Genomic DNA, 21,395 nt, shown 5'->3' on the forward strand with positions numbered 1-21,395 from the left:
AGGAGTCACACCTGCCACAGCAGCAGGTGGTTGGTGCTGTCGTCACGACCCGCCGCGTCGCTGGCAGAGCTGTTGCGGAAATCCTCGTAGCCGTCCCCCCCGCTGATGACCAGCATGCGAGTGGCCATGGTCGGCACCGGGGCCGCCACTGACGACCGGCGGTGAATCTCCGGCAGCACTGTGGTGTCCTTGGTGGCCGCGCCCTCACTAATAATGATAATGATGATTGTGATGATGATGATTGTGATGATGATGATGATGATGATGATAATGACGATTGTGATGATGATTGTGATTGTGATGATGATGATGACAATTGTTATCACTGTGGATGATAACCACAATGATTGTGATGATGATGACAATAATGATGATGATGGTAATGATGGTAGTGATGATGATGATGATGACAACTGCCATCACCGTGGATGATAATGATGGTAGTGATGACTGCCGTCACTGTGGATGGTAACGATAATGATGATAGTGATGATGATGATAATGATAATGATGATAGTGATGATGACAACTGCCGTCACCGTGGATGATAACGATAATGATTGTGATGATGATGATGACAAATGCCGTTACTGTGGATGATAATGATAATGATGGTGGTGATGATGATAACAGCCATCACTGTGGATGATGATGTTAATGATGGTGGTGATGATAATGATGACAATTGCCATCACTATGGATGATAACAATAATGATGGTAGAGATGATAATGATGACAATTGCCATCACTGTGTAAAATAACAATATGATGGTGGTGATGATGATGATGACCAATATAACACAAACACACACACACACACACACACACACACACCACAATAAACACACTGCACTCACACACAACACACATACATTCATACAAACACTCACACACAGCACACAGACACTTAAGACATACTCAACACAACACAGCACAAACACACACGCTGCACACACACACACACACACAACACACACACTGCACGCACACACAGAGTTATACAACACACACACACTGTACATACACACGATTGCATACACACCTGTTTTTCTGTCCAGCACCAGACCCCCAGAGTTCTACAGCTGTCAGGAAGCGCACATGTCCCGTGTGACCATACACCAAACCTGTCACAAGCAGGAAGTGGTTTGTTGGTGTTGTGTGATTACTGTAAAGTTCGGGCTATTGAGCGCACTGGTATATACGCTGCACCCACTAAATTTTGAAAAAAAATTGAACTTCATACACAGATAAGCTGCACTGGCTTATAAACTGCACTTATTACCGGTACCGGAACACATACCAAAACTATAGAAAAGCTGTCAAAACTGAAGGTTATGAAGCGGAAACAACACAAAGAAAAGCAAGCGAAAATACTGCTCATGCCCCACACACACAAAAAATAAACACAACAAAAATAAGATCCATAATTTAGGGATAGTCAAATTTATTCAACGTTGTCCTGCTCACTGAATCCACTGAAATCTTCGTCTTCAGTGTCCGAGTTGAAGAGAACCATCTTGTCACTGACTTCAGCCTCACTTTCACTTGATGAACATGACTGCAAGGTGGAGGTTGCTGCTGGTTCGTTGCTTGCACTGTCGTCTACTAGGTCGACTGCCTTCAATTTGAAGGCTGCATCATAGGTATTTTGTCACGTTTTCGGCATGATTAGGGTGTACGCTTGAGCAGAGTAGACCTGAATGCTGACCTGAAGGCTTTAATGTGTGCAGATTTGATTTTTAAATCGTGAACAGTTTGCACACTAACCTGAAGCTCATCCAAAAATTCATGGACAGAAATAATGATTTTGGTGAGTTGAACGTGAACATGACACTCCCGGGATTGTTAAAATCCTCAAATAAGCCGCATCATTGTATTAGCTGCAGAGGGATAGCTGGGAGAAAAAGTCATGGCTTATAGACCAAACTTTATGGTATACACCAAACCTGTCACAAGTAGGAAGTGGTTTGTTGGTGTTTTTGTTTGGGTCACCAGCCGCTCTTGTTGGCTGAATTTGAAAACAGTAGAATGGTATGACAGAGATGCCATGTTTTTATCTCTGCGTTGTATGAGGGGAAGGTGGCAGAATGGTTAAGACGTTCATCTGCCGATACTGTGTTTGTCAGGGTCTGGGTTTAACTCCCACTCTTACCCCTTCTCCCAAGTCTGGCTGCAAAATCAAACCAGATGCCTGGTTATTCGGTTGAGACAACAAACTGAAGTCCTGTGTGTAGCATGTAGCTGATGCACAAAAAAAAAGAACCCATGGCAAGATAAGTTGAAGAAATCCACTCTGATAGGTACACAAAAAGATAATATGCATACATTCTGGGCCTGACTGGCACGCTGGGTTAAGCTGCTGTCAGCCATCTACCCAGTACATGTGGTTTAGCGTACATGGATCTGTCCGCAAACTCTGACCCCTCCCTGAAAGTGAAAAAGTGAAGAAGTGCACTCTGCTGACCTGTGACGGCGGGGGAGGCCAGAGCACCGTGCGTGGTGGTGGAGGTGACGTTGGGGAGGGGCAGGGTGAGGATGACGCCGGCGCTGGTGCCCACCCACAACAGGTCCTTGCAGACCAGCAGGGCCGTCACCCGCAGGCACGCCGCCTTGTGCTGCCGGATTATGTCGTCCGCCGCTGAACACCACCACAGGGGACGCAATGACATTTTACTGATTAAACATACAAGCTCATTTCAGCCTCTGGATCAAAGAATAGAAAATTAGATTCTAGATGCATTCACGCATATTTGTGAACATATAATACTCATTTACATGCCAGCCCGCATGCATGCACAAACATACCGGTACGCACATTCCAATAGATACATACTTACGCACGCTTGCATGTGCATGTGCACATGTGTGCGAACACACACACTCACAAACACATGTATACATGACTGGGGAGAGAAACAGAAAGAAGAAAATCAATAATGATGTTTAATTTATGCCTGTTATGTAAATAGAGCGTTTGGTGATTTTTTGAAAACATGGAAATAGAAACGCACCTTCATACACAAACACATACACACAGTCATATGCAAACACATACACACACATCCACACTCACACACAAAGTCACATGCATACACACACACACGGTCACATGCACACACACACATACACAAACTCACACACACACTCAAATGCACACACAGTCACATGCACAAACACTCGCATGCACAAACACACACACACACACACACACACACAAAGAAACACACACACACACATGCAAACACACACACACACACACACACACACACACACACAGCAAACACACACACACATGCACTCACACATAGCAACACACACGCAAATAGCAAACACACACACACACACACACACACAGCAAACACACACACACATGCACTCACACATAGCAACACACACGCAAATAGCAAACACAAACACACACACACACTCACACACAGCAAATACACACACACAGGAAACAGTGAAGGAGAAAAACGTTATGGCATGGCGGAGTTCTACAACAGTTTAGAGAAGAGTGTTTTCAGGGAAGACTTGAATGAAGCGGATGAAGAGGAGTTCTTGATCTACAGAGAGAGATTGAGAAAAAAACAACACATGGCAACAAGAAAGGAAAACAGTCACACATAATTCTTCTTCTTCGTTTGTGGGCTGCAGCTCCCATGTTCACTCGTATGCACACGAGTGGGCTTTTACGTGCATGACCGTTTTTATCATGCCATACTCTGTTTTCAGGGTGAGGGGTGTGTGCATGCTGGGTATGTTCTTGTTTCCATAACCCACCGAATGCCGACATGGATTACGGGATCTTTAACGTGCGTATTTGATCTTCTGCTTGCATATACACATGAAGGGGGTTCAGGCACTAGCAGGTCTGCACATATGTTGACCTGGGAGATCGTAAAAATCTCCACCCTTTACCCACCAGGCGCCGTCACCGTGATTCGAACCCGGGACCCTCAGATTGACAATCCAATGCTTTAACCACTCGGCTATTGCGCCCGTCGCACAACAGACACAAAGTGAGGTCTTTTTTCCCAGGCGGAGCAGGGTGAGGGGTGTGTGCATGCTGGGTATGTTCTTGTTTCCATAACCCACCGAATGCCGACATGGATTACGGGATCTTTAACGTGCGTATTTGATCTTCTGCTTGCATATACACACGAAGGGGGTTCAGGCACTAGCAGGTCTGCACATATGTTGACCTGGGAGATCGTAAAAATCTCCACCCTTCACCCACCAGGCGCCGTCACCGTGATTCAAACCCGGGACCCTCAGATTGACAGTCCAATGCTTTAACCACTTGGCTATTGCGCCCGTCAGTCACACATAATGATCTCTGGATGTGGTGAGCACAGTCCTTTACCTGTATCCTCTCATCCACTGCACTGCCCCACCTTTGGTCTTTCCCTGCTTGTTGAAGTCTTCATGCAGTGTGCGTCTGCTTTCAGTGGGTGTTTACTGGGTGTCTGCACGGCAAGTTTTGTGTGCCTATACATGAGTGTGCGTGTGTGTGCACGGTAAGTTTTGTGTGCCTATACATGAGTGTGTGTGTGTGTGTGCACTGCAAGTTTTGTGTGCCTATACATGAGTGTGTGTGTGTGTGCATGCAAGTTTTGTGTGCCTACACATGAGTGTGCGTGTGTGTACACGGCAAGTTTTGTGTGCCTATACATGAGTGTGTGTGTGTGTACACGGCAAGTTTTGTGTGCCTATACATGAGTGTGTGTGTGTGTGTGTGCATGCAAGTTTTGTGTGCCTATACATGAGTGTGTGTGTGTGTACACGGCAAGTTTTGTGTGCCTATACATGAGTGTGTGTGTGTGTACACGGCAAGTTTTGTGTGCCTATACATGAGTGTGTGTGTGTGTACACGGCAAGTTTTGTGTGCCTATACATGAGTGTGTGTGTGTGTGCATGGCAAGTTTTGTGTGCCTACACATGAGTGTGTGTGTGTGCATGACAAGTTTTGTGTGCCTACACATGAGTGTGCGTGTGTGTGCACGGCAAGTTTTGTGTGCCTATACATGTGTGCGTGTGTGTACACGGCAAGTTTTGTGTGCCTACACATGAGTGTGTGTGTGTGTGTGTACACGGCAAGTTTGTGTGCCTATACATGAGTGTGTGTGTGTGTGCACGACAAGTTTTGTGTGCCTATACATGTGTGCACGTGTGTGTGCACGGCAAGTTTTGTGTGCCTACACATGAGTGTGCGTGTGTGTGCATGGCAAGTTTTGTCTGCCTATACATGAGTGTGCGTGTGTTTGCACGGCAAGTTTTGTGTGCCTATACATGAGTGTGTGTGTGTGTGCACGGTAAGTTTTGTGTGCCTATACATGAGTGTGTGTGTGTGTGCACGGCAAGTTTTGTGTGCCTATACATGAGTGTGTGTGTGTGTGTACGGTAAGTTTTGTGTGCCTACACATGAGTGTGCGTGTGTGTGCACGGCATGTTTTGTCTGCCTATACATGAGTGTGTGTGTGTTTGCACGGCAAGTTTTGTGTGCCTATACATGAGTGTGTGTGTGTGTGCACGGCAAGTTTTGTGTGCCTATACATGAGTGTGTGTGTGTGTGCATGGTAAGTTTTGTGTGCCTACACATGAGTGTGTGTGTGTGTGCACGGCATGTTTTGTCTGCCTATACATGAGTGTGTGTGTGTTTGCACGGCAAGTTTTGTGTGCCTATACATGAGTGTGTGTGTGTGTGCACGGTACGTTTTGTTTGCCTACACATGAGTGTGTGTGTGTGTGCACAGGGCAAGTTTTGTGCTTTGTTTGGTGTGACTGTTCATATATATATATATTTTGTTGTTGTTGCAATCTGTAGCACTGTCTTGGTGTATACATCTTATTTTCCTATCTATATCCTCATGTGATGCTGTATGCTATCAAGCACTGTTGTGGATGCAGTGTTTCATGTGATGCTGGATGCTATCAAGCACTGTTGTGGATGCAGTGTTTCATGTGATGCTGGATGCTATCAAGCACTGTTGTGGATGCAGTGTCTCATGTGATGCTGTATGCTATCAAGCACTGTTGTGGATGCAGTGTTTCATGTGATGCTGGATGCTATCAAGCACTGTTGTGGATGCAGTGTTTCATGTGATGCTGGATGCTATCAAGCACTGTTGTGGATGCAGTGTCTCATGTGATGCTGGATGCTGTCAAGCACTGTTGTGGATGCAGTGTTTCACGTGAAGTGCTTAGAGCCCATTCTATGGGGACTGTGCACCATCAAGTATGATGCATTATTATCATTACTGTTAACATCATTATTATTTCTATCATTCAACAGATAAAAACGTGCCCCCTGTACCCACTACTTGTCACACATCCCCCCTCCTCTCCTACCTTTCTTTATTTTATTATACATCTTAAAATAATAATATTCAAATGTGAAAATTCATACTTTAACTCTCTCCATACGAACGGCGAAAGAGACGACATTAACAGCGTTTCATCCCAATTACCATCATCAAAATATTGCAAGCGGAACGCTCTTATACCGAAGAGGTGAATGTTGACAAAGAATACCACAGTTCTGACGACGGAAGCTAAAGGTTGGCTCATTCAGACACCCACTGGACATCCGAGGGGTCTGTGTAGAGGAGAAGAGAGGACTGGCCGTACTGAGTGAGTTAACAGACTGTCTACAATCACCAGTATGTGTGAGAGGACATCAAACCAGAGGACTGGCCGTACTGAGTGAGTTAACAGACTGTCTACAATCACCAGTATGTGTGAGAGGACATCAAACCAGAGGACTGGCCGTACTGAGTGAGTTAACAGACTGTCTACAATCACCAGTATGTGTGAGAGGACATCAAACCAGAGGACTGGCCGTACTGAGTGAGTTAACAGACTGTCTACAATCACCAGTATGTGTGAGAGGACATCAAACCAAATTCCTCCACTCTAAAGGCATGCTAAGCCTTTCACTTCCGACAGCAGATATATCCGCGGTTTAGGGGTACCTGCAACATCATCAGTCCACCATTCATGCTAAGCCTTTCACTTTCGACAGCAGATATATCCGCGGTTTAGGGGTACCTGCAATATCATCAGTCCACCATTTATTTGTATAAGTTTACTTCATTTTCAAATGGTGACTGCCTTGATGTGTGTCCGAACCAATTTCTCAGCATGTTTTGGCTTGATTTTAATGCTTTTTTTTTTTTTTTTTGCTTTAAAAAGTGAAAAGTTGTTGAGCATATCAACAGGGCTGCCAGAACTGGAGATGGGAATTTCACCAAAAACTGCAACAATACACAGACATTTAAGAGCAAGGAACAAACACTTTTCAAGCCTGAATCCCTTCCCCTCTCCAACTCACACTGCAGTTTCTGGGACACGGCCTGAGCGATGCTGACTTCCAGCAGGAACTCGAAGGTGGTGGCGTGGAAGAGGCTGATCTTGGCGCTATGCTGACAGGCCACCCACACCCCCTGCCCCGCACACACCATGCACTGCACTGCACGGCTGGCGTCAGACATCACCTGGAACGACAGCTGAAAAACACACACACCATACATTGCCTGGAACGACAGCTAAAAACACACACACCATACACTGCATGGAACGACAGCTAAAATCACATACACCATACACTGCATGGAACGACAGCTAACAACACATACACCATACACTGCATGGAACGACAGCTAAAATCACATACACCATACACTGCATGGAACGACAGCTGAAAAACACACACTATACATAGCATGGAATGACAGCTGAAAACACATACACCATACAGTCTGGAACGACAGCTAAAAACACACACACCACACAATGCATGGAACGACAGCTGAAAAACACACACACACCATGCACTGTCTCACTTCAAAATTTGTCCCAATGACACACACCCATACCCCTACACACACACAACCCTCTACATTCACACAAACACATGCACACTCACACACCCCGACACACACACACACACAGAGCCCTACACACACACACACAGCCCCCCCCCCCCCACACACACACACAGCCCTACACACACACACAGAGCTCAACACACACACTCCCCCTACACACAATGCCTCTCTCACCCCCAAACCCCCTCCACCATTACCTCTGTGTTGAGGGTGAGAGGGTTGATGACAAGGACTGAATTCTGACAGCCACACACACACACACACACACACACAGCCCTACACACACACACACACACACACCCAACACCCAATGCCTCTCCCACCTCCGCCCCCCTTACCTCAGTATTGAGGGTGAGGGGGTTAATGATGTGGACTGAGTTCTGACAGCCACACACACACACAACCCCTACACACACACACACACACAGCCCTACACACACACACACCCAACACACAATGCCTCTCCCACCCCCACGCCCCCTCCCCCCTTGCCTCAGTATTGAGGGTGAGAGGGTTAATGACGTGGACTGAGTTCTGACAGCCACACACACACACACACACACAGCCCTACACACACACACGCACACACACACACACACACACACAGCCCTACACACACACACACAGCCCTACACACACACACACACACACACCCAACACACAATGCCTCTCCCACCCCCACGCCCCCTCCCCCCTTACCTCAGTATTGAGGGTGAGAGGGTTGATGACGTGGACTGAGTTCTGACAGCCGCACCACAGCTTGCCGGCCACAGGCAGCATGCGGGTGATGGGCGCCGTGACCGATCCGATGGTGCGTGTGTAGGGGTGCTCCGTGTCCCACAGGCCCTCTGGTGGGCAACAGGGGGTCAGCGTTAGGTTTCACTTTCACTTTCTCAAAGAGGCATTACCACGTTCAGATAAATACGTATATGCTGCCCAACAGTCATCTGCCAGGCAGATGCCTCACCAGCAGCATAACCCAACGTGCCTGGTCAGGCCTGGAGCGCATGCTTATTATATATGTGTGTACCTATCGGTGGATTTCCTCAACAGAATTTTGCCAGAGGACAACACTCTCGTTGTTCTGTTTCAGTGCGCCAAGTGCGTGCTGCAAACGTGACCTCGGTTTATCATCTCATCCGAATGTCTCGACGCTCAGTTTGATTTTCCAGTCCAACTTGGGAGACAGGGCGAGAGTGGGAATCACACCCACACCCTCACAGACTCTCTGTGCTGGCGGCTGAGCATCTTAATCATTCTGCCACCTTCCTCAGCATTAGGGCCAGCCACATGCCCCTCTTCATCACCAAAGACGGGGGCTACAGCCGAGCGGTTAAGCGTTGTACTGTCGATCTGAGGGTGACAATCTCAGTAAAGCACCTGGTGGGTAAAGGGTGGGGATTTTTTTCTGATCTAACCAATATATGTGCAGACCTATAGTGCCTAAAACCCCTTCATGTATACACACACATATGTTAAAGATCCTGTAATCGATGCCAGCATTCGGTAGATTACGGAAACAAAAACACACATACATACATCCCTGAAAATGGAGTATGGCTGCCTACGTGATGGGGTAAATAAACAAAACGGTCATACTTGTAAAATGTTACATGTCTGTATGAGTGTGTATGTGTGCATGATTGAATGACACAGGAAACTAATGACGAGCGCCCAATGGCAGCTGTCAGTCGGCTCTACCCCGGTGGGCAGTCAGTTGTGCAAATGACACTGTGTATATTTGATTTTAAAACTAAAAATCATTGGCTTGGGTAACAAAAACACCTCAATCAACCAACATCTGAGAAAAAGAAAATGATGACATACCTGAGTCTCTTTTGTAGACAATAAGGTCACCATTCACCAGTGAAACAAACACCTTGTTGTCAAGATACCTGCAGAAAACAAACACCTTGTTGTCAAGATACCTGCAGAAAACAAACACCTTGTTGTCAAGATACCTGCAGAAAACAAACACCTTGTTGTCAAGATACCTGCAGAAAACAAACACCTTGTTGTCAAGATACCTGCAGAAAACAAACACCTTGCTGTCAAGATACCTGCAGAAAACAAACACCTTGTTGTCAAGATACCTGCAGAAAACAAACACCTTGTTGTCAAGATACCTGCAGAAAACAAACACCTTGTTGTCAAGATACCTGCAGAAAACAAACACCTTGCTGTCAAGATACCTGCAGAAAACAAACACCTTGTTGTCAAGATACCTGCAGAAAACTAGACACTAAAATAAGTTCATGCTTCCCACGGTGGTTTACCTTTTTCCACATCTGACGATCAAGTCCAGCTGTACTCTGTCAGTGCCGATGCCAGCCGGTGCCAGACCTGTACACTGGCTGCAGCCTGCCTGTCCCTGTCTGCACCTCTGATGATCAAGTCCAGCTGTACTCTGTATTACACTGGCTGCAGCCTGCCTGTCCCTGTCTGCACCTCTGACGATCAAGTCCAGCTGTACTCTGTGCTGATGCCAGCCGGTGCCAGGCCTTTACACTGCCTGCAGCCTGCCTGTCCCTGTCTGCACCTCTCTCAGCCCTCCCCTCACTGTCACTCTACTATGTGCATGAGGCGGCTGCATAGTGTTTTCCAGGGTTAATGTTGCTGACAAGTGGAATCCAGACTGGTTATTTATAGTATCAGTGGATTAACTCATTCAACCATTTGCCCAACTGCTAGGTGGGCACCGCTGATCACCATTTTCCACCTAACCCTGCCTAGCATTCGGGTGAAGAAACCTGTTCACTTTAACCAGTTCATCAGCTCCCTATCATGCATAGTTCTGCTAAGGAAGGGAAGTAACTGGAACTGAACTTCCTTCCTTACTGGGACATGAAGTTTTGCTGCAAAATTTGAACATTCAAATGGTAGTGTGTTTTTTATTCATTTTTCTGCACTGATATGGCAAAATATCAAAGGCTTACTGCACAGGAGGTGCTTGGATGAAATCATGATCGACTCGGAAAGCGAATTCGACCCAGATAATGATGATTTGACTTATATTTCATCTGATAATTTTTGGGAAAGTGGAGATGATATATGCGACCAGTCTGGTCAAAGTGGTGGACATTTGAATCAAGAAGACAGCCCACAGTCTTCAACATCGACAGGAGCTGACATTTGCTATTTCTGTTTTCAATTAAAAAGTAAAATATTGTCTCGCCTGTCTTAAAACTTCATCAACTTGTGTTGAAATATTTCAATAATTATGTGAAATTTGGTAGCTATTGGTTAAGCGGTTACTATAAATTGATGCCTGAAGTGAAGCAGCCTTCCCGTCGATGCAGCCAGGCAGGGAGAACTGCACAAGCAGAAGACCTTAACTCACTTCGGACGACAAGTTTTCTCCCTTGCTTTTCCCCACAGACGGCCCATTTGTAAGGGTTTGGAAAAAAATTACAAAAAATACAAAATACTGTGTAAGAAAATGAAACTTTCAGAACTGGTTTATTACGTGTTGAGCTAGTACATATAAAATAATCAAATTTCTCATCTTATTTTTTACAGTTTTGCCATATGTAGAAAATATTGCCTATTTTTCACCCCGAATCACCATACCTATGCTCGCTTTCTGCATTAAATTAGCTTTCTTCTTTGTCATCATCTACCTCCTCAATGTCCGACCCTTCAGTTTGAAGAATTTCAAGTACTTCGGCAACCCTAAAACGTTGCCGTCACTGCCTTGTTCGCTTCACAACATTCTGAGAAGAGCCCGCTTTGCTAACAGGCTGGCACGCGAGCAGACGACCGGTCAGTGACTTTGTCAGCGTGTGTGCGAGACAGGCCACACATGCCAGGCTGACCAATCATACTGTTAGATTGTGGAGTGACCCAGAATAGCGCACTCTGCTTGGCTAATCACAAAATCACGTGTACAGCGCGTGATGGAATTTTACTTTCGGAGAATGCTATTCCATTCCTTCGTCCGAATCCGAATACGTTTTGTGTAGGAATGCGTGAGCATTCCTTCGTCCGGAGAGAGTTAAAGGGCCGAAAGGGTTAACCTGTGCTGTGCTTGCTGGAAAAAAAACTGGTTCCATCACCCTGTCTGTGAGTACTGATGAAACCTTATGCTTCCTGTATTTGTGAGTGATGTGTGGTGAGTTTCACCAAGCCAGTGAAGATGCCATGCATGTGCACAAGTTTTTTCTCACAGTGACTCATCAGTGACAGTGTAAAAGATACTGACATGCTTGGGAAAGGTAGGGGGGCATAATATCTGTACAGTTACCATGAGCCTGTGGTGTGGTGTCGTGCGGTGTGATATTTGTATTTGTTTTTGAATTTCTCTTTTTTGTCACAACAGATTTCTCTGTATGAAATTCGGGCTGCTCTCTCCAGGGAAAGCACATCGCTACACTGAGAGTGCCACCCATTTTTTTCGTATTCGCAGTGTTATTAGTTTTTCTTATCGAAGTGGATTTTTCAACATAATTTTGCCACGGACAACCCTTTAGTTGCCATGGGTTCTTTTACATGCACTAAGTGCATGCTGCACATGGGACCTCAGTTTATCAGTTCATCCGAATGACTAGCATCCAGACCACCACTCAAGGTCTAGTGGAGCGGGAGAAAATATTGGCAATTGAACTGTGATTCAAACCAGCACGCTCAGATTCCCTCCCTTCCTAGTTGGACGCGTTACTTCTAGGCCACCTCCAGGTGTGTGTGTGTGTGTGTGTGTGTGTGTGTGTGTGTGTGTGTGGTGTGTGTGTGTGTGTGTGTGTGTGTGTGTGTGTGTGTGTGTGTGTGTGTGTGTGGTGTGTGTGTGTGTGTGTGTGTGTGTGTGTGTGTGTGTGTGTGTGTGTGTGTGTGTGTGTGTGGTGTGTGTGTGTGTGTGTGTGTGTGTGTGTGTGTGTGTGTGTGTGTGTGTGTGTGTGTGTGTGTGGTGTGTGTGTGTGTGTGTGTGTGTGTGGTGTGTGTGGTGTGTGTGGTGTGTGTGGTGTGTGTGGTGTGTGTGTGTGTGTGTGTATGTGTGTGTGTGGTGTGTGTGTGTGTGTGTGTGTGTGTGTGTGTGGTGTGTGTGTGTGTGTGTGTGTGTGGTGTGTGTGGTGTGTGTGTGTGTGTGTGTATGTGTGTGTGTGGTGTGTGTGTGTGTGTGTGTGTGTGTGTGTGTGTGTGTAGCTGAACAGAGGGAGGAAGAGAGGGGGAGGGTGGTCAAGGAAGTGGGCTGACAGGCAAGCAGAAGAGCGGAACCAGGCTGGATAAATTCTGCTGAAAATGGAAGGGATTTGCAGGTCTGCGTATCACCTGTCCAGTATAAGGAACATCGCTCACTCAGTCCATGACTATGCTGTTATTGTCATCAGTAGGGGGCTTTTTTGGTGTTGTCCTTTGTATTGTGAGAACAGGCTCTACTGAACACCATTTAAGTGACTCAGCAGCAGTGCAGGATCTCGTCTGGCGACCCAACATCAACAATTCCCTGCAGACTGCCAACACTGGGACAGCCACAGAAAAACCTGGGTAAGGCAATGTGTGGGGGACTTGGGATGAGTGGCATGGGAATAATGCCACTGAATCGGTGCAGGAGATGGGGCAGCAAAAGATAAACGACAATGAAACAAGATTTCAATGACTCACACAATGCAGTGAACGGGCGAGCCATGCTGAATTCTCAACTTGTTCTTGGTCGTCTTGATGTTGTCCGTGCACTGGAAGATGTGAATGCTGTAAAAAACAGAAAAAAATCTTTCACAACTGATATCACACATTTATTGCACTACTTAACTAATCAAATTGTATTGCTTAAATCCCAGCCAGTCACTAAGACCATATCGGGGCTGTCATTAGAATAAAAGAATACCACAGTTAAAACCAAATACAAGGTCAATCATCCAGGCTTAAAAAGTCCAGGTAAGCACCCTACTTAACAAATTTCCAGGGTAAAATATCAAATGTAATCTGAAGGAAAAGCAACACTGTCACAAGAACTGGTTATCCCCATTCAGATAATCAGTTATGTCCACTGAACTGAATCATGCCCATTCAAAAGAAGAATCACTTCCTCTCAAACAAGGATTGTTACTATGGAAAATCCAGGCAATTGTGACTGCTCAGATAACTAGCTCTACAACCCCCATTTGACTTAAAAAATACCATTACACAGATACTGCAGTTTGAGAAAGAGAGCAAGGACCATATTCATGATTCCAGTCTGCAATGATCTTCAACATGTGCGTAGGATCATTGATGTAACTTGACAGCCCATGTACATGATCTTGTAGCCAAACGTCCACCAACTTGGATACGTTCTCAGTAGGCCCATTGATACCTGATACAATGGGGCGTCCTGGTGGATTAGTCTGACTCTTGTGAATTTTGGGGAGAGTGTAGAACCTGTGCATGGTGACTGTGTCCCAGTTTTAAGTGTTTTTGTCGATGTGGCCTTTGCTGTACAAGTCTTCCACGTAATCATTTGAGATTTTGGCAACTTTGGCAGTTGGGTCTTTCTCTACAGTCACGTAGTGAGAAGAGTTAGAGAGTTGTTGCTTGGCCTCTTCTACGTTGTCTTTGGTATTTTGTATCACTATGGCGCTGTCAGCAGAACTGATCCGTATTGTTCTGTTTTGGACCATGTCTTGCAGTTCCCTTAGAGCCTTGCGATGACTGGGGCTAAGATTGTCTTTGGGACGTCTTTTTTGTGTGCATGCATGCATGTGTGTGTGTGTGTGTGTGTGTGTGTGTGTGTGTGTATACATTTTTCTAAGCAGGCATCTGCTTCTTTACACAAGTGTAAAAATATTTTTCTAAGCAGGCATCTGCTTCGTTATACAAGTATATATATATTTTTCTAAGCAGATGTGATGTAGTGTACAAGGATCAGTTCACAGGGAGAAGCTAACTCAGTCTGGCTCCACGACTAAGCCACTACAATTGTTAGTAGCGGGCATAGTATGTGGTGTCCAAAGTACGTTAAATCAGAACAGGCACTACCAAACACCACCGAAGTGACTCAGCAGCAGTGCAAAGTCTCCTCTGGTGTGTGGCCTCCTGGCGACCTAACATCGATGGTTCCCTGTGGAAGGGTGACACTTGGACCCCAACAGACGAGCCCAGGTGGGGCTGTGTATGGGGGACCTGGAATGAGTGATGCGGGAGTAATGCCACTGAAATGGCGCAGATGATGGGATAGCAAAAACAAAACCAAAAAAAACCACAAAACAACAAATCAACCCCCCCAAAAAAACAACAACAACAAAACAAAACCAAAAACCCCAAAGGATCAGTCCACAGCACTTTGACACCTCCATGAAACTGACAGCAAAGAATCGAACTCACCACCCGTCCTCTGTGCCCAGCCACATGGTGGACTTGTGCGGGTCCTGCACCCAGGTGCCCACCGGAGAGAAGGGGTCTGGGGAGTTGGCCGTCATCTCCGACACTCGGGGCGGGGTGATCTCTTCGTCCGACAGCAGATCTGTCACACAAGGATGGGGACCACTGCTACATTTGGTGTCTCCTTCTTCTTCCTTCGTGGGCTGCAACTCCCACATTCACTTGTATGCACAAGTCGGTTTTTACGTGTACGACCATTTTTACCCAGCCATGCAGGCAGCCATACTTTGTTTTCAGCAAAGTGCATGTTGGTGATGTTCTTGTTTCCATAACCCACGAAACGCTGACATGGATTACAGGATCTTTAATGTGCGTATTTCATCTCCTGCATGTGTATACACACGAAGGAGGTTCAGGCACAAGCAGGTCTACAAATCCCTTGACCTGTGAGATCAGAAAAATCTCCACCCTTTACCCACCAGGTGCCATATCAGGGATTCTAACCTGGGACTCAGATTGAAAGTCCAATGCTTTAACCACTTGGCTGTTGCACCTGTCACACTTGGAGTTATGTATGACAGTCAGCTGTGTCTATGACCGTCAGGACAGAGGAGCAGGTATCTGCTGTACCGACTATCTGGACCAGATTTTGTTTACACTGGAGAGTATCATGCCCGAGCTACTTCCCCAGTGTCTCGGCCAAGAGGGTTTCAGGACAGTCCGTGTTGGGATGGTCCCCCCAAAGACTGCAGCGCTAGGAGCCAGTGTTTGTTGTTGTGTTAGTCTGGCATGTTGGCTGAAGTGGTCTGGATGCCCGTCTCTGGGATGAGATGAAAAACCTGTGTGTTGCATGCAATTAGCACACTTAAAAGAACCCACAGGAGGAAAAAAAAAAGGTTGTTCCTCTCAATCTTTGGCATCAAAATCCACCTTAATTGGAAAACAATTACATTTGCAGGCAAAAAACAACAACAAACAAGAAAAAAAAGAAAAAAAAAAGAAAAAAGAAAGAAGAAAAAGGGTGGTGCTGAACTGTAGCAACATACTGTCCCCTGGGAGAGCAGCTTGAATTTCACACAGAGAAATCTGTTGTGACAAAGAGTAAAACAATATGATACAATACAAAACAATATAATACAGTACAATACAGCACAGTACAACAGAGTACAGTACAATAAAACATAGTGAAATATAATAGAGTACAATACAGTACAATTCAATAAAAATACAGTATAATACAATTTAGTATAATACAGTAAAATACAACACAGTACAATACAGCACAGTATAATACCATACAATAAAATATAATAGCATACAGCACAATACCATACAATTCCATACAATACAACACAATACAGTACAGTACAGTACCAAGCGACCAACACCACAAGCACTGTCACTCACCTCCCACAAACAGATCGTTGTTCCTCAGGAACGGCACCGAGCTATGAAAATCATCGTCATCGTCATCATCGTCGTCATCGTCACTCGACTCTGAGTCAGACTGGTAGCCCTCTTCCGTGTTGTCTTCGTCCTCTTCGCCCCCTCTCTTCCCACCGCCCTGTGTCTGTCCTGTGTCAATCCCTGACGATGACACGCTGTCCTCCACGGCTTCCTCCGTGTCCGGCCACTTCAGTTTGAAGAGTGGGTGCTGGTCATGGTCCTGGTGGCTGTGGCCTCTCTGGCTGCTCCGCCTGGGAAAAAAGACCTCACTTTGTGTCTGTTGTGCGACGGGTGCAACAGCCGAGTGGTTAAAGCGTTGGACTATCAATCTGAGGGTCCCGGGTTCGAATCACAGTGACGGTGCCTGGTGGGTAAAGGGTGGAGATTTTTACGATCTCCCAGGTCAACATATGTGCAGACTTGCTAGTGCCTGAACCCCCTTCGTGTGTATATGCAAGCAGAAGATCAAATACGCACGTTAAAGATTATGTAATCCATGTCAGCATTCGGTGGGTTATGGAAACAAGAACATACCCAGCATGCACACCCCCGAAAACAGAGTATGGCTGCCTACATGGCGGGGCAAAAACGGTCATACACGTAAAAGCCCACTCGTGTGCATACGAGTGAACGCAGAAGAAGAAGTGTCTGTTGTGCATCTGATCACTTTGGTTCGCTGAGATGGAAACGGTTTCAGGTTGTCAAGGAGGCGACCCTGCGCTTGACAAATCCATATACGCTGAAGCTGCTCTTCTCTATTCTACATTCTTCCAGTGAAAAACTCTGAAAACTCTTTTTTTAATCAAGATGATAATGACAATTGTAAGAAGAAAAACAACAAGAAGAATGATAATAATAATAATAATAATAATGATGATGAATGACATCTCTATGGTGTATTTCTCATGTAAAGTTTGACCCCATGCATTGACAATAGCCAAGCCACACAGGGCCATGCCCAAAAATGACTAACCACACTCACAACTGTTTAAATGCAGACACAGACATTTGTATAACATGTTAAACACACACACACACACACACACACACACACACACACAAAGAACAACCCTTCCCTCCCCCCACCCCATGTCAGGCAAAACTCACCGCCTGAACCCCCCAGCAAACGCGGGCACGGCACAGATGCAGAGGATGCGAGCGTTGCAGCCTGGGACGGGGGTGTTGAGCGTGACGATGGGCTCAGGCTGCAGGCTGAGCAGGCACATGTGACCCACGTAGCCGTCACTGTTGCACACCCACACGTCCCGACCCCCACTGCCGCTCACCCCATCGATGGGCGCCGCACAGGAAAACTGGGCACACAGTACGGCCATTGTGTGGTGTGGTGTGGTGGTGTGAGGTGGTGTGGTGTTGTGTGGTGTGGTGTGGTGGTGTGGTGTGGTGTGGTGTGGTGTTGTGTCGTGTGGTGGTGTGGTGTGGTGGTGTGGTGTGAGGTGGTGTGGTGTTAGGTGGTGTGGTGTGGTGTGGTGTGGTGTGTTGTGTTGTGTTGTGTGGTGTGAGGTGGTGTGGTGTTGTGGTGTGAGGTGGTGTGGTGTGGTGTTGTGTGGTGTGGTGTTGTGGTGTGAGGTGGTGTGGTGTGGTGTTGTGTTGTATGTGTTGTGTTGTGTTGTGTGGTGTGGTGTGGTGTGGTGTGGTGTGGTGTTGTGTTGTGTTGTGTGGTGGTGTGTTGTGTGGTGTGAGGTGGTGTTGCGTTGTGTTGCGTTGCGTTGTGTTGTGTGGTGTGGTGTGGTGTGGTGTGGTGTGGTGTGGTGTGGTGTTGTGTTGTGTTGTGTGGTGGCATGGTGTGGTGTGTGGTGGTGAGGTGTGGTGTTGTGTGGCATGGTATGGTGTTGTGTTGTAGTGTGGTGTGGTGAGGTGTGGTGTGGTGTGGTGTTGTGCGGTGTGGTGTTGTGTGGTGTGTTGTGTTGTGTTGTGCGGCGGTTTTATGTTATGTTGTGTGGTGAGGCGTGGTGTGGTGTGGTAAGGCGTGGTGTGATGTGGTGTGGTGTGGTGTGGTGTGGTGTGGTGTTGTTTGGTGTGGTGTGGTGTGGTGTGATGAGGTGTTGTGGTGAGGTGTGCTGAGTTGTATCAAGTTGTATTGTGTTGTGTTGTATTGAGTTGTACTGTATTGTTTTGTATGTGGTGTGTCGTGTTATGTTGAATTACGTTTTGTATGGGGTATTTAACCTCTTTAACAATTTAACAAAACTCTACCTGCGTGGCCAGTAAAATGCTCCAACATCAAACAGTAAAAACCAGCTTTTTGAATATGAAAAAAAGAAAACAACAACAAACATTATTAATAATATTTTACCTGCATCCCTGCACGAGTTTTTGTGATCTGCAAAGGCTGCAGAAACTCAGGAGCCCGTTTGTTTGTCAGCATGGCTGGAGTAAAAAAAAAAAGAAAAGAAAAAAAGAACTTCTTAATGCCAAACCATACAAATGTTCAACCTCATCAACATATGAATGTCACATTTACACACACACACACACACACAAAAAAAAAAAAGAGAAAAAAAGACAAAGTCACAGAACAGTTCATGACACATATCCTAACCATTTAGCTCTTGAGGGCAAATAAGACTAGGCTGTATCACCCCAGATTACAAAAATTGTAAAAAAAAAAAAAAAGAAAAATATTTCAAAGCCAAATAAAAAATACATAAAAATGCCATATAGGCAAATAGCACTGCAGAATGGACAGCTAGTGCCCATCCCATTTTTACATCTCACTACCCAATCGCTAGAGCAAAACAGCACGGAGAGTACATCACAGATTGCTGGAAAATAGAAAAAAATGTCCAGGCTTGCTGGACAAAAGGAAAGGGGAATGGACTGGGCAGCCAGAGAAGGGAGACAACAGCAAGACAGAGAAGGGAGACAACAGCAAGACAGAGAAGGGAGACAACAGCAAAGAGGTAATGCCCAGCACAGAATGTCCAGAGGTGGGGGTGTTACTTATACACCCCAGCATCCCACAGGGGAGGGTGCACAGCCACTCACATAAACACTCCCAACACCAACCTATCCACACCACTCACATAAACACTCCCAACTCCACCTATCTACACCACTCACATAAACACTCCCAACACCACCTATCTACACACCACTCACATAAACACTCCCACCTCCACCTATCTACACCACTCACATAAACACTCCCACCTCCACCTATCTACACCACTCACATAAACACTCCCACCTCCACCTATCTACACCACTCACATAAACACTCCCAACACCACCTATCTACACCACTCACATAAACACTCCCAACTCCAACCTATCTACACCACTCACATAAACACTCCCAACACCAACCTATCTACACCACTCACATAAACACTCCCAACACCACCTATCTACACCACTCACATAAACACTCCCACCTCCACCTATCTACACCACTCACATAAACACTCCCACCTCCACCTATCTACACCACTCACATAAACACTCCCAACTCCAACCTATCTACACCACTCACATAAACACTCCCCAACCCCAACCTATCTACACCACTCACAAAAACACTCCCAACTCCAACCTATCTACACCACTCACATAAACACTCCCCAACCCCAACCTATCTACACCACTCACATAAACACTCCCAACTCCACCTATCCACACACCACTCACATAAACACTCCCAACACCACCTATCTACACCACTCACATAAACACTCCCAACTCCAACCTATCTACACCACTCACATAAACACTCCCAACACTATCTATCTACACCACTCATATAAACACTCCCAACTCCAACCTATCTACACCACTCACATAAACACTCCCAACTCCAACCTATCCATACACCACTCACATAAACACTCCCACCTCCACCTATCTACACCACTCACATAAACACTCCTAACTCCAACCTATCTACACCACTCACATAAACACTCCCAACTCCACCTATCTACACCACTCACATAAACACTCCCACCTCCACCTATCTACACCACTCACATAAACACTCCCAACTCCAACCTATCCATACACCACTCACATAAACACTCCCAACACCACCTATCCACACCACTCACATAAACACTCCCAACACCACCTATTCACACATCACTCACAAAAACACTCCCAACTCCAACCTACCTACACCACTCACATAAACACTCCCAACACCAACCTATCCACACACCACTCACATAAACACTCCCAACTCCAACCTATCCACACACCACTCACATAAACACTCCCAACTCCAACCTATCTACACCACTCACATAAACACTCCCAACCCCAACCTATCCACACACCACTCACATAAACACTCCCAACACCAACCTATCCATACACCACTCACATAAACACTCCCAACTCCACCTATCCACACCACTCACATAAACACTCCCAACACCACCTATCTACACCACTCACATAAACACTCCCAACACCAACCTATCTACACCACTCACATAAACACTCCCAACACCACCTATCTACACCACTCACATAAACACTCCCAACTCCAACCTATCTACACCACTCACATAAACACTCCCAACTCCAACCTATCCACACCACTCACATAAACACTCCCAACCCAACTCCACCTATCCACACCCACTCACATAAACACTCCCACTCCAACCTATTACACCACTCCATAAACACTCCAACCCCAACCTATCCACACACCACTCACATAAACACTCCCAACACCAACCTATCCATACACTACTCACATAAACACTCCCACCTCCACCTTTCCACGCCACTCACATAAACACTCCCAA

General features: G+C 46.1%; 1 protein-coding gene across 3 annotated transcripts in view; it reads right to left on the reverse strand.

Annotated features, from left to right (window-relative positions):
* Positions 1-21,395, reverse strand: part of LOC143298779 (rho guanine nucleotide exchange factor 17-like) — a 67,197-nt gene continuing 45,802 nt past the window's right edge. For all 3 annotated transcript variants that reach the window (XM_076611734.1, XM_076611733.1, XM_076611735.1), the window contains exons 15-25: positions 18,938-19,011; positions 17,731-17,936; positions 16,585-16,874; positions 15,181-15,319; positions 13,483-13,569; positions 9,715-9,782; positions 8,587-8,735; positions 7,332-7,506; positions 2,466-2,639; positions 1,044-1,125; positions 1-207 (exon numbers count right to left, since the gene is read on the reverse strand). In XM_076611734.1, coding sequence (XP_076467849.1) covers positions 6-207; positions 1,044-1,125; positions 2,466-2,639; positions 7,332-7,506; positions 8,587-8,735; positions 9,715-9,782; positions 13,483-13,569; positions 15,181-15,319; positions 16,585-16,874; positions 17,731-17,936; positions 18,938-19,011 — 1,646 coding nt within the window. In that variant the 3' untranslated portion in view covers positions 1-5. The remainder of the gene's footprint in view (positions 208-1,043; positions 1,126-2,465; positions 2,640-7,331; positions 7,507-8,586; positions 8,736-9,714; positions 9,783-13,482; positions 13,570-15,180; positions 15,320-16,584; positions 16,875-17,730; positions 17,937-18,937; positions 19,012-21,395) is intronic.

The sequence above is a fragment of the Babylonia areolata genome, chromosome 24, assembly GCF_041734735.1.
Source record: "Babylonia areolata isolate BAREFJ2019XMU chromosome 24, ASM4173473v1, whole genome shotgun sequence".
Lineage (NCBI taxonomy): Eukaryota > Metazoa > Mollusca > Gastropoda > Neogastropoda > Buccinidae > Babylonia > Babylonia areolata.